The sequence below is a fragment of the Cyprinus carpio genome, chromosome B16, assembly GCF_018340385.1.
Source record: "Cyprinus carpio isolate SPL01 chromosome B16, ASM1834038v1, whole genome shotgun sequence".
NCBI lineage: Eukaryota > Metazoa > Chordata > Actinopteri > Cypriniformes > Cyprinidae > Cyprinus > Cyprinus carpio.
In genome coordinates this window covers 29,193,672-29,206,584 of record NC_056612.1, presented here as the reverse complement: position 1 = coordinate 29,206,584, position 12,913 = coordinate 29,193,672, and the positions used below count along the sequence as shown (strand labels likewise).

The 12,913-nt window shown below is 32.1% G+C and overlaps 2 protein-coding genes across 2 annotated transcripts in view; one reads left to right on the top strand and one right to left on the bottom strand.

The window, feature by feature from the left end:
- Positions 1-12,913, top strand: part of LOC109106292 (cyclin-dependent kinase 14-like) — a 434,688-nt gene that overhangs the window by 136,975 nt on the left and 284,800 nt on the right. The window lies entirely within an intron of this gene.
- Positions 2,493-3,900, bottom strand: phldb3 (pleckstrin homology-like domain, family B, member 3). Its single transcript, XM_042741811.1, has 3 exons — positions 3,679-3,900; positions 3,503-3,604; positions 2,493-2,701 (listed from the first exon to the last, which is right to left on the bottom strand). Exons 1-3 carry the CDS (start codon positions 3,817-3,819, stop codon positions 2,552-2,554), a joined length of 393 nt encoding a protein of 130 aa, XP_042597745.1. The 5' UTR covers positions 3,820-3,900; the 3' UTR covers positions 2,493-2,551.

Here is a 12,913-nt window from a genome sequence, read left to right as displayed (position 1 = left end):
TTGCACTGATGGCTTGAGCCCGCCATCGCTGCTTGCAGCTATATTTATTATTATTATTATTATATCAGCATTTATCTGAAATAAAACACTTTTGTAACATTATACGCTATACTATTCAAGATCCAAAGATCAGCATTTATCTGAAATAAAACACTTTTGTAACATTTTACACTCTACCATTCAAAAGCTTGGAGTCAGTATAATTAATTATAAAAAAAAAAAACATTTTTTAAAGAAAGAAATTAATACTTTTATTTAGCAAGGATGCTTTAAATTGATCAGAAGTGATGATAAAGACATTTATAATGTTATAAAAGATTTCGATTTCAGATAAATGCTGTTCTTCTGAACTTTCTATTCTTCAAACAAACCTGAAAAAATTCTACTCCGCTGTTTTTAACATAATAATAATAATAATAAATGTTTTTTTTTGAGCAGCGAATCAGAATATTAGAGTGATTTCAGAAGGATCGTGTGACTGGAGTAATGATGCAGCTTTAAAAACACAGGAATAAATAACATTTTAAAATATATTCAAATAGAAAGTAGTTATTTTAAATAGTAAAAATATTTCACAATATGATTTTTTTTTGCTGTGCCTTGGATCAAATAAATGCAGGCTTGGTGAGCAGAAGAGACTGCTTTAAGAAACATTACTGTTCAAAAATTTGGACTGGGAGTGTATAAATATATATATATATGAGACTAATAACTTCAAAACAACATTCCTCTCATCTGTCGCTGAAGATTAGATATGACAGGGCACTCAATGTTTCAGACGAAATGGAAACACCTAATGACTGCCTCATTAACACCTCAGACAACAGTGTTGGTGTTCACCTGTTATGATCAGGCTTGTGGCCTAATTTTATAAGCTGGTCTTCTGAACAGTGGGGGAATCATTTCTCCATCTCACTCCACACCTCCTCTTCACACTCTCCACACAACCAGGCACTCCTCCCAGCTGAACTAAGCTCCTGAAGGACAGCATGTCTTCAGCTCAAACACTACCTCAGTAGGGAGTATTCACATGATATTGGATTTTTCCCGATATCCTATATGCCGATTTTTGCAACTCATTTTGGCGATATTTTGCAACTCATTTTGGCGATATGCGATATTTTGCAGCTTCGTTTTGGTAATATTTGTAACTCATTTTGGCAAATATGCGATATTTTTGACACTCATTTGGCGATTTTGCGACTTGTTTTGGCCGATATGCAGTTTTTTACAACTTGTTTTTGGCGATATTTTGCTTAACTCATTTTGGCGCGGTATTTTGCAATTCATTTTTAGCCGATATGCCAATTTTTAGCAAATCGTTTAGTAATATACGTATTTGCAACTTCGTTTAAAGTGTCTTGACCTGCAGCCAAATGCGGTGACCGTACTCAGAATTCGTGCTCTTCATTTAACCCCATCCAAAGTACACACACACACACACCGTGAACACACACCCGGTGCAGTGGGTATCATTATGCTGCGGCGCCCGGGGAGCAGTTGGGGGTTCGGTGCCTTGCTCAAGGACACCTCAGTCGTGGTATTGATGGCCCGAGACTCGAACCCACAACTTTAGTGTTAAGAGTCAAACTCTTTAACCATTAGGCCACTACTTCCCCCGATATGCCGATATTTTGCAACTAATTTTTGCCGATACCGATATATTTCCTTTTATTTGGAAATGACACCAAGTCGTGTGTGGAAATTATGATCAAATTATTTTTAATTCTGGCAAGTTTTTAACAAGAGCTTATTTGTTAGAATTAAATAAACAATAATGAAGTTATTTTAACTATAAACAAACTTTATTCAATCGCTGCATTTTTTTTTCTCAGAAAGATGCAGTAGTAACCTTAACATTTCATTTGAAGGTTTAACATTTGTAGATTGTCTAAAGCAAAAAAGCTGTAAAAATTCTGAAAATCTTTTAAAACTCATAATTTACTTAAAAATATAACATATTACATATTAATGAATAAATCAGTATATATAAAATTATTTAATTTACAAGTGTCATATTTGTTTTTTGTTTTTTAATTCATGTAAGCTATAGCTTCTGACCTTTAAATCAAAACACACTCATAATTTTATGACATCAATTACTGCTTTATTTAATCAGAAACACAGTCTAAATGTTATGTGTGAATTTTACTTTCATTTTATTAGAAGCAGGCCAACAGCGCCCCCTACGGAATTAAAACTCATAACCGAGTGAGCATTAGGACCCGGGGGAGGCTGCCGCTGCTTGTGCTATTGCTGTTTACTCTATCACATACCGACGCATTCTGTACTGCATTCTCAGTTTAAATGCAGCGATCCAAACAGTGAATCCATTCAAGCAAAACTTTGCTTCAAGAATGAGCCACACTGCTGACGTGATCTAATCCCTAGCACACCTTGAGCACATGTGAGTTAATGTATTCCTCTTATCGGAAAGACATATCACCATAATTTTCATATCAGGCCGATGCCGATATTTACATTTAAAGCCATTATCGGCCGATAATATCGTGCATCCCTACAGTAATCATGCATCATAAGGGTGAACAGATCAGATGCAGACCTTGTGTCTGCTGGCCAAGCGCTGGCTCTTCCGCTGCCTGTCCTTCTCCTGCAGCACCTGCAGCTGCTCTGTGTGTCTGCGCAGACGCTCCTGCTCCGCCTGCAGCTCCCCTCGCAGCAGAGCCACCTCCAGGTGCAGCTGCACCACAAAACACTTCTTTACATTCCATCATACAGTTGCATAAAGCATAAAGTTTACATACTCCTTGCAGAATCTGCAAAATGTTAATTATTTCACAAACTGAGAGGGATCATACAAAATGCATGTTATTTTTTATACAGTCACACACCAGAAAACAAACATGACTCAATTACCTTTTCATTTAACGAAAATGTTTTCAGATCATCAGTGTTTTTTCTGCAACGTGAGTGCTAATGGGTGCCAGATTGTGAAGATAAATTAAACATACGGCAAATATGTGTCCTTTTTAAAGAGTGAAACTCTGTTTGGAGGATTTAAACACATCTGGCAACCCAAGCATTAACACTTACAAAGGTCTAGGATTTTTCTCCTCTTTTTTATTGAAGAACAGTCAGATTTTAATGTTTATACACTAGCAGTCAAAGGTTTCTGAACAGTCAGATTTTAATGTTTTTTAAAGACGTCTCTTCTGCTCATCAAATCTGCATTTAACTTTTGACTGGTAGTGTAGATAATTTTTTGCTTATAAACTACGTGTCGTTTTAAGAGAGAAACTATGAGACATCTGGCAACCCAAGCATAAAAAAAAAAAATCACAGAGGTCTAGAGTTTTTCTCTTCTTTTTTTATTAAAGAAAATCTAAAGAAATTGTGGATATAGAAATTTTTTTGCTATTTTTTGTCTATTTTCGTCAACGATATTGCAGGCTAACAGAGTCACAGTTAGGGTTTAATGATGTCGGCAATGTCTCATCTTAGTCATATATTTTTCATCATAGTTTTCGTTAAGGAAACTCACCTCAATCTTTAGCTCCTCCCTCTGCTGGTCGAGCTCTGTGATTCGCTGCTGCAGCATCGACGGTGACGTCAGCGAGACTCCGCCTCCCTGTTTGACTCGATGCTGGTTAAGAGATGAGCGAGAGATGAGTGCGGCTGATCCGCTGGACTGGTTATGAGAGGAAAGCGTGTACTTACCCGTTCGCTCTCTGTGCTGCTGCCCTCGGTGTCTGACTCCGCCCCCGAGGAGGCGGGGCTCTGCTCCACTCTCATGATCCACGGTGATCTCCGGACCGGATCCCATTGACTCTTCTGCGTTTCCATATTGTGTCTGGGCATGTCTGATTACACAGGAGTGGAGACTGGTTAAGTGAGGAGGCACATTACAGTAATTCAATCCGGCAAACAAGGGTCAAATGACAGATGCTCAAGCTAACATACACTGAACACGGTAAAAGTGAAATCCTGAGTGGTAAACAGTGTATAATCTGTTCTACATGTGCTTTCTTAGATTAAAGAGCAAAACATGTTACACAACAGCCATTCATTCTCAGGTAGAATGTGTTACAGAAAGTAAACACTGGCAATTTAATCTAAATTATTAATATAAAAGATTCATGACAATATTAATTGCTAAGTATAACAATAGCTATTCCACTCTCGCCTGTAGAAATAAAAATAGCAATTTAACTGTAGTATTAAAAATAAACAATGTAGTTCACATTTAAATAAATTTTAAATAGTTTATTGCGTTTTGAATAATAACTATGCTTAAATAAATTTGAAGCAAAACTGAAACATTAACTTAGTTACATGTAAACTAAAATCGTAAATCCATTTTAAAAGGCAAAACTATTAATAATTTTAATTATTATTAAAATATAATACAAATTCTTAATTACGTAAAATAATTCTTATGTAAATTTAGATTTAGATTAACAATTATAATCTAATTTAATCTAAATCGCCATTTTAAAATGATAATTAATTTATGCTGAAGTATTAATACTAATTATCATGTGGTCAAATTGTGCAGGAAACTGTAAATAATTAAAAGGAGGATGAACTATAAATGAGAATCCAAAATGCTAACATTTTAAAATGAAAATATAAAGCAGAAATAAAAACATAAATAAGAATTTTATTTATTTATTCTAGTGTAATAGCGAAATGTTATTAAATAATTTTTATTTATATATTTATTTATATTATATATTTAGTACGATTATATCAATTTATATATAATCTATATACATTATATATATTATATATATATAATTATATAAAAAATTTTCAATAAATATTATAATTTATTCATATATATTAGATTTTTATGGCTATAGAACAACCCCCAACTTAAAAATCAGTATAAATAAGCAGTCCTGGTCAATATCTTCTTGCATAATAAAAGTCGTGATTTAGAAAGTGATAGAAAAGCATTTGCTTCTCTTTCCTCCAAAGCCAAAAAACCACCACGTTAAAGGCTGTGGAGATGAAAGCAGGAATGACAGACAGCAGATCAATAGCACCAGCAGGTGTTGGTACACAACGAGTGTCAATGACTCTGAAGCTTTTGTACTCGCTCCTGACGCCGAGTGTGGGAACAGACTCTCGCCCGTCATTGACTCCGAACCGTTCCCAGCCTCTCCCTGCTCTGTCGGTCAGACCGGCCCCGGCCTTATTAGGACTCGCAGGCACACAGATAAATATAAAACACAGATACGAGGAGCTCCAAACACATCGGACACATAGAGGAGGAAGTGGCTTCTAAAATGTCACAGACCGGTTTCATATTTCCACACTGAGAGAGACTGAGTCTGTTCCCAGAATAACCACAGCCTCTCTGAACACACACACACACACACACAATAGCTTGTTTAAACAGACGGCCTTCATAACAAAAGCAGGTCTTATTGTGTGTGTATTTACTACATGTGCCGTTGATCAAAACTAGACCCGGCAGGTTTTAACTCAGCTAAACACTGTTGAGATGAAAGAACCAAACAAAACAGACTTGTTGCAATCCGACTTCACTTTCCGCAATGGAAGCGATGCGATGCTTATACAAAATATAAAATAATAATATATATATAAAATGATATAACATCTGCTATTTGTCTATAAGAGGGCATCTTAGAAGAAAGATTAATATACAATATAAATATAAAATAATGTAAAATCTTATCCGCTCTTTGGGTAAAAAGAATGCAGCAAATTATAAAGTATTAATGTTAAATATATAATATAAATTGTATCTGTTCTTTGACTGACAGAAGGCAGTATAATGTAAAATATAAAAAATAAAAAGAATAATAAATAAATAATAAAATAAAAAAAAAATTGCATCAGCTAATTGGCTGAAAAAAAGTCATTTTAGAGAGCAGCATAATAATATAAAAAAAGAATATAATGTAAAATCTAAAAGACAGCATCTTAAAAAGGCAGCATCATTTAAAATATAAATATTAATAATAAAATAAAGTATTTTGCCTCTTTGGCTAAAGAAGGTCTTTAACATAAATATTTATTTTGTTTAATATTTAAATATATTTCATTAAATAGAAACACATAATAATAATAAAATATTGCAATATATAAAATATTAACAAAGTTTTATATTTGCTGGCTATAAAAGAAAATGTCTTAAGAAGGCGTACCATATAAAATTTAAATATTAAATGATAAAAATAAAAAATCTTTTTCTGCTCTTTGGCTAAAAGAAGGGTCTTAAATAAATAAATAATATATTTGATTTTAGGTTTAATATTTAAAATGTATTTTATTTAAATATAAGCATATGTAATAAATAAATAAATAAATATAAAATAATGTAAAGTTTTATCTGTTCTTTGGCTATAAAAAGAAAGTGTCTTAGAAGGCAGCATAATATAAAATGTAAATATTAAATAATAAAATATTTTTTTCTTCGCTTTAGCTAAAATAAGCTCTTAAATAAATAAATAAATATTTTAAATATTTATTAAAATATTTAATATTTAATATTTAAATGCTCACTCCATTTAAAATATAAACATATATGTAATAAAATAATGTTTTATATATATATATATATATATATATACCTGTACATAAAATAAATTTAAAGTTTATCTCTTCTTTGGATATAAAAAGAAAGTGTCTTGAGAATGTATAAAGTAAAATAAAAATATAAACATAAAATAACTTGTGTCCTAAAGATAAAAATTAAAAAATATATGAAACAATATATAAAATAATGTAAAGTTTTATGTATTTCTTTGGGTATAAAAGATAGTTTCTTAGAAGTCAAAGCAACAAATGCCTATAGACAGCTCACTGGGTGTTAGAGCCAGGAAGTGCACCCAAAACAAGTGGCTACAGCGGTCCTGTAGCCGAATTTCGTCCACGTTATTACAGGAAACACTGGTTAGGTTAACTAAGACACGGCAGCAAACCCAAACTAATCTGCTGTTTATCTGAACTTAGGCGTCATGAAGGGCTGAAGTCAGCTGAAGTGATAAAGTGAAAATGCAGATGTGAAAGCTCTGCTCGCTTTTTAAACTACTGGAAAGATCGGAGCTGCAAGAGGAAACAGAAAGGATGGGCTGTACTTGTAGGAGGTATCTGCAGCAGATAAACATCCTAAATACCAGGATCATTACTTTCAACCTTTACTGCTCACAGGCAGCTCACACGCATTCCAAGGAGCTTTAAAGATCTTCGTTATAAATGCTACGGTATTTGATCAGTATATCTTAAATTACTTCCCACAGAATACCACGCGGTAATAAGCACGGTAAATTATCAAGAGAAATACCGTAGTGTTATTACAAATGATCATCTACATGGATCTACTTAAACTACTATAATATTACCATGGTATCTGACCAATGTATTCCATGGTACTTTAACACAATACTATGGTAAAAGAACAAATAACATGGTTTTACAATTGTACCTGGTGAAAAATTATGATATATATGACGGTACTTACAATAAAATTAAAATAAAGTAAAACTAAAACTAAAGTAAATGTATACACGCTCAATGTGAAATATTAATACTATAAATATTAGACAAAATATTGATTTTCTATTATGTTACATTATTATGAGTTATTCACTATACTTTAGGTTTTACAATTTGGTACCTGGTGAAATTATGATATTATGAGGTACTGACTAATAAACTTTTAAAAATAAAGTAAAACTAAAACTAAAAATAAATGTATACAGGGCTCAAGTAAATATTAATACTATAAATATAAGACAAAAGAATTGAGTTTCTATTATGTTACAATTAGTATGAGTTTTATTCACTATTCGTTAACAGGTACATCTATTTATTGAAATCTTTTTTTTGATATAATTTACCATAAATGAATTTATTATTTATAATTTATTTATTTTATAATTTAATTAGAGAGAATAGTTTTTTATCAATATAATTTTATTTTATAATTATTATTTTTTTTATTATAATAATTTTACTTTTTTACTAGTTTTTTAAAAATGACCCTTATGTGACATTTATTTCATCCTTTAAATTCACTAAAATTGAAAACCGGGTAAAATTTGCGTCCTAAATTACTACTTCCAACGGGAAAAATATACCATCTTTTACTCGGTATTAACTTTATAGCCACCATGTATTACTATTGTAAATGATGGTATTACCTTAGCATCTGTCCAAATGTATCCCAAGGAAGCCACAATACTCCCGTGGTAAATGAACAGAATACTATGGTACTACCATGGTCCAAAAAGATAATGTTTTCTTTCAGCAGTTACACTGTAGTATTTACTATTCAACTATTTAATTCACTCAGAAATTGCTATTAATTTTCACAAATAATTACAAGAAATGGCACGTAACACACAGATTTACAGCACCTCACCTGTCTTGCGGCTGAGTCTCAGGACGGCATTCCTCACACTAAACACAAGAAACACCTTTCGTTTATGCGCCTGCGTTATTATAATTACAGTACAGCTCCACATTCTTCAGCCGGTCAGATCACCTCAAACACATGAACTAAGCAGTAGATGCATATTACTGTGGAATTCCCCAGGAGTTATCAGTCTTTCGGGCAGATCTACAATACTAATACATAAACAATATTATTGTTACTGTGTAAAATTTTATTAGAAAAATATTTATTCCGCAACAAATTTTTTTTTTATTAATATTATCTACATTATTCTATTCACTATGAGAACTTTGTATTATGTATAATTTGCTTTTAATCAGTTGTAGGTAAATTATTAAAGTCATTTTTACTTATTTTAATATTTTTTTATACTTAATTTACTGTACATTTATTTTAATCAAATTACATCCATTATTTATTTTTTGCGTGATTATTTTAATGTCATTGTGTATATTATTTAGTTCTTTTAGTAATTTAAAAAACTTATTTTAATATTTTTATTTATGTAATTTACACATTGATTTTAATCAAATTACAAAGCGTTTAATATTTATTTATTTTATTTATTTATTTTCAACACTGTTTTTTTTTCTCTAAAGTGACTGACAGCTGATATAATGTTAACCCTAATTTATTTTTAATATTTTATTACTTTATTTTTATTTTAATCAAAGAACATGAGTTTGTTGGGTGCGCTTTTTTTTTTAATTATTGATTTACATTGTTTTTAAGCTTTTTTTGTTCATTAACAAGTAACTGATGGCTGACATAACACTCCCTAAACCCTAACCTAATATAATTAATAATTGTATTATTTTTTATTTATCATTGTTGAAGATGTGACATCCTACTTTTATTTTTAATTTTACTATTATTTTACATAATCATTTTTAATTAATTTTTATTTCATTTACAAAAAAAATTACATAACTATATATATATATATATATATATATATATATATATATATATATATATATATACACACACACACACAAACTTGTTTTTTTCTCTAAAGTGGGTTGACAATTAATATAATGCTGGTTTATACGTAATGACATCAAGTATGATTCATACAAATATAGTGAACACTTATGTTTGTAAATTCACTAAGACTAATTCAGCTGTTGGCAGCACTGTAAACACATTTTAATTAAACTTTCAGTATTACTAGTCTCATTAGCAGTACACTGTGGTGGTTTAGTTCATATTTACAATGTTTTTAATAATGACTAAAATAGATTTATATACAACTGATTAAAATAAATTATACATAATACAGTTCTATAGTGAATAGAATAATGTGATAATATTAATAAAAAAAATTTGTCAGATAAATATTTTTCTAATAATGGTAACCTAATTTATTTTAATATTTTATTATTTATTTTTATTTTAAATCAAAGAACATGAGTTTTGTTAGATTGGTATTTTTTTAAAATTATTGATTCCATTGTTGTTTACTTTTTTCTATGTTTCATTAACAAGTTAACTGATGGCTGTGACCTAACACTAAACCGAACCCCTAATATTATCTAGATATTTGGTGAATTAGGGTTGGGGGTGGTGTTTCTTACTTATCCTATCCCAATTGAAAGATGTTAGACTACTACTTTGTTTCTTTTATTTTTACTGTTATTTTTACACTTAAATCAGTTATACTTATTTTTATGTCATTTACAAAAAAAAATTAAACTAACTGTATATATATATAGAGATGTACGATATATATAGTATATAATATATGACACACACAACACAAACTGGTTTTTTTTGCTCTAAAGATGATTGACAGTGTAATATAATGCTGGTTTATACACAATTATGACTTCCAATTATGATTCAGTACAAATATAGTGAAAACTTAAATGTGTTGTAAAGTCACGAAAAACATGACGAAGCCTGTTGGCAACACTGTAAACACCATTTGTAATTAACTTTCAGTATTACTAGTCTCATTAAAACCCAGTACAAACTGGTTGGTGGTTTGTTTTCAATATTTACAATGTGTTTAATAATGAACTTACCTTAAAGTCTCACACGTTTTTTTATTTACCGCAGTCATTTTCACACCATACCAATGGTATCCATGTTAGTTATAACGCCTATGAGGCCGCAGTTTTCGCTATTACTGAACCCTCTCCTGCCTAACTTACTTGCTACCAGGCCTAAACCGTTTCTAGAGTTTACCGTAACTTACCTTAAGGTTTAGTTAAGGTTCAGGTAGTTTAGTTTAACCTTCAGCTGGCGGGTTTCAGAGCTGTCAATCATACGTCCCTGTCAATCAATAGCACTTTCGGTTCAAGAATTAAAATCTCGCGTATTCGGCGAGGATATACAATTAAAGATTACTACCCTGTTTAGAAATGATTCGCCAGTCAATGCGTGCAGTTTCGCGCATTCGCCTCCTCGCTCCACTCCCTTCCTTCAGGCGCGTCTGGTTTAATCGATAAACTGAGATAAACGTGCCGATCATACCTGTGTAGAAACTTCCGCCTCGAACCGCCAACGGTTCCTTAAGTCTGATGGACGAACGAACTGACGAGACCAAATAAACTCCCAGCGCGGAATTTAACTGCTTTTTTCCACGTGGAAGCGATACCATCGCGGATGTCCCACTGTCCTCTCAGTATGTGTGGTCGTTGTGGGTGCTGTGTTGTGTGTGTGTGAGAGACGATGAGATAGAAGCATATATAGAGAGTAGTGAAGAAAGTGTGTTTGGTGGGTCACCTGCGTTCCCTCTCGCGTCCTCAAACTCTTAGCTTGCTCCGCCCTACATAACAAATCGCGTGTACGCCAGCGTCCAGTCGGGATCCACGTGACGCCTCTGACTAGCACGCTCCTTGTCACCTAGGGCGCCCTCACTAAGGATTGAATACACATCCCATGATGTCCGCGTGAGATGCTGACCGTCTCAAACAAATGACATAATAGTCACCACACGTTACACAGGTTACTCTAACAAACGACATACGTGCGGTGTTTTTAATAACGCATAGTTTTTTGTAAACCAGATAGTTTATCGTTTTTTGTATTTTGTCTTTAGAGTTCTTTTATTTTATTTTACTTTTTGTTTTATTTTTTTTATTTTTTTAATTTTATTTAAATTTTTGTAGTTCTTCATAATCATTTAATGATTTTTTTTAAATGTTTTTGTATTTAGTACGATCATCACATTACAACTAAATTAAAATTTTTTCTGTTGCAAATGCTTGAAATAAAAATGGTGTTTGTTGTTGTGCTATTTTTATTTCAGTTCAATGTTTCAGTTCATGAGAGTGTTTGTTTTTTTCCCCCAAAATTCTTTTCTAAGATTTGCGTCATGTAAATAACATCACCATCTTGTTAATACAGATTGTAGTACCATGTGAACATAATGAATTTTTTGCATTACTGAGTTTAAAAAAACATTAAAACTCGCAAGAAATAATGCAAGAAATGAAAGTGTTTTTTAGTTTTTAGTTTTAAGTTAACTATAATTACACACAAACAATAGTAATATATATAGTATATATATATATTAGATATATTACTAGCCTATATATATATATACTATATTCCTCCATAATATATTGTACAAAATATTAAACTAACAATTTTTAGAGATCATATTTTTTTTTTAAAAAAGTGACAATTGTTGGGTGTGGAATGACATCAAAGAAAAGGGAATAAAACGACAAACGTATCTCTAATTATCTTTTCTTCAATGAGACAAATCAGTCTGATAATTGCAATAATTTCAAAGACAGGTGTTAAAAATGTGATAATTCAAGTTCAGGCAATGACCCAATATCATTATTTGACTTATTCTTTAGTGTATATAATAATCAGGTTAATAATTGCGTTTGACCTCATATATCTCTCCGACATTAGGCCCTAGCTGCTGGCTCGGTTCACTTCTCGACTGGACTTCTCATCTAGTTGCACCTCATAACGCTGACAGCAGTGAGTGTGCATCAACAATGTTAGGGTCCACCACAGAAAGAAGAAGATAATTTAAAACAGAGCCAACCACAAAAGCACTGAACAGTATGGAGGACTAAAGTGCCGAAAATAAGTTGTCACACTAGACACTGTCCAGACACATTCAATAACGTCCACAAACTTATTCACACACATGAAATCTCGCGTGTGTGTGTTTTTCCCTGCTGCCTGCACATATGTCGGCTGCTGCTCATGAATGTCAACTAAGTAGCCCTGGAGCCGTGGCCGGGCGCCCAATGCAAGACGACTGCGAAGAGTTCAACCAGTGGAACTAACAGCAGAAAACCAGCTGCTGTCGATCAAGTGTGAAGTCTCAGCCCCACCCACCCCCAACACACCGCCATTGGTCCGAGCCATTGCAGAGCCCCCGCCCAGCGTTAAACCCATTTCAGTTCAGTGTTTTTTTGTTCATTTTTCCCCAGTACAAATACATCTACAGTGTTATTTAGACAAGATACAACAAGACTTTGAGATGAGCTGATATAATTTAATTAGTCATAATTTATGTGTTTATTAATCTAGCACGTACCTGTTAATGTT

What these genes read in the sequence shown, in the direction of transcription:
- phldb3 (XM_042741811.1), bottom strand. Translation starts at nt 3,819, where the DNA reads ATGCCCAGACACAATATGGAAACGCAGAAGAGTCAATGGGATCCGGTC. An exon ending in GCAGCACAGAGAGCGAACGG is followed by an intron (nt 3,605 to 3,678) that starts GTAAGTACACGC and finishes TCTCTTAACCAG; the next exon opens with CATCGAGTCAAACAGGGAGG. An exon ending in GGGAGGAGCTAAAGATTGAG is followed by an intron (nt 2,702 to 3,502) that starts GTGAGTTTCCTT and finishes TTTGTGGTGCAG; the next exon opens with CTGCACCTGGAGGTGGCTCT.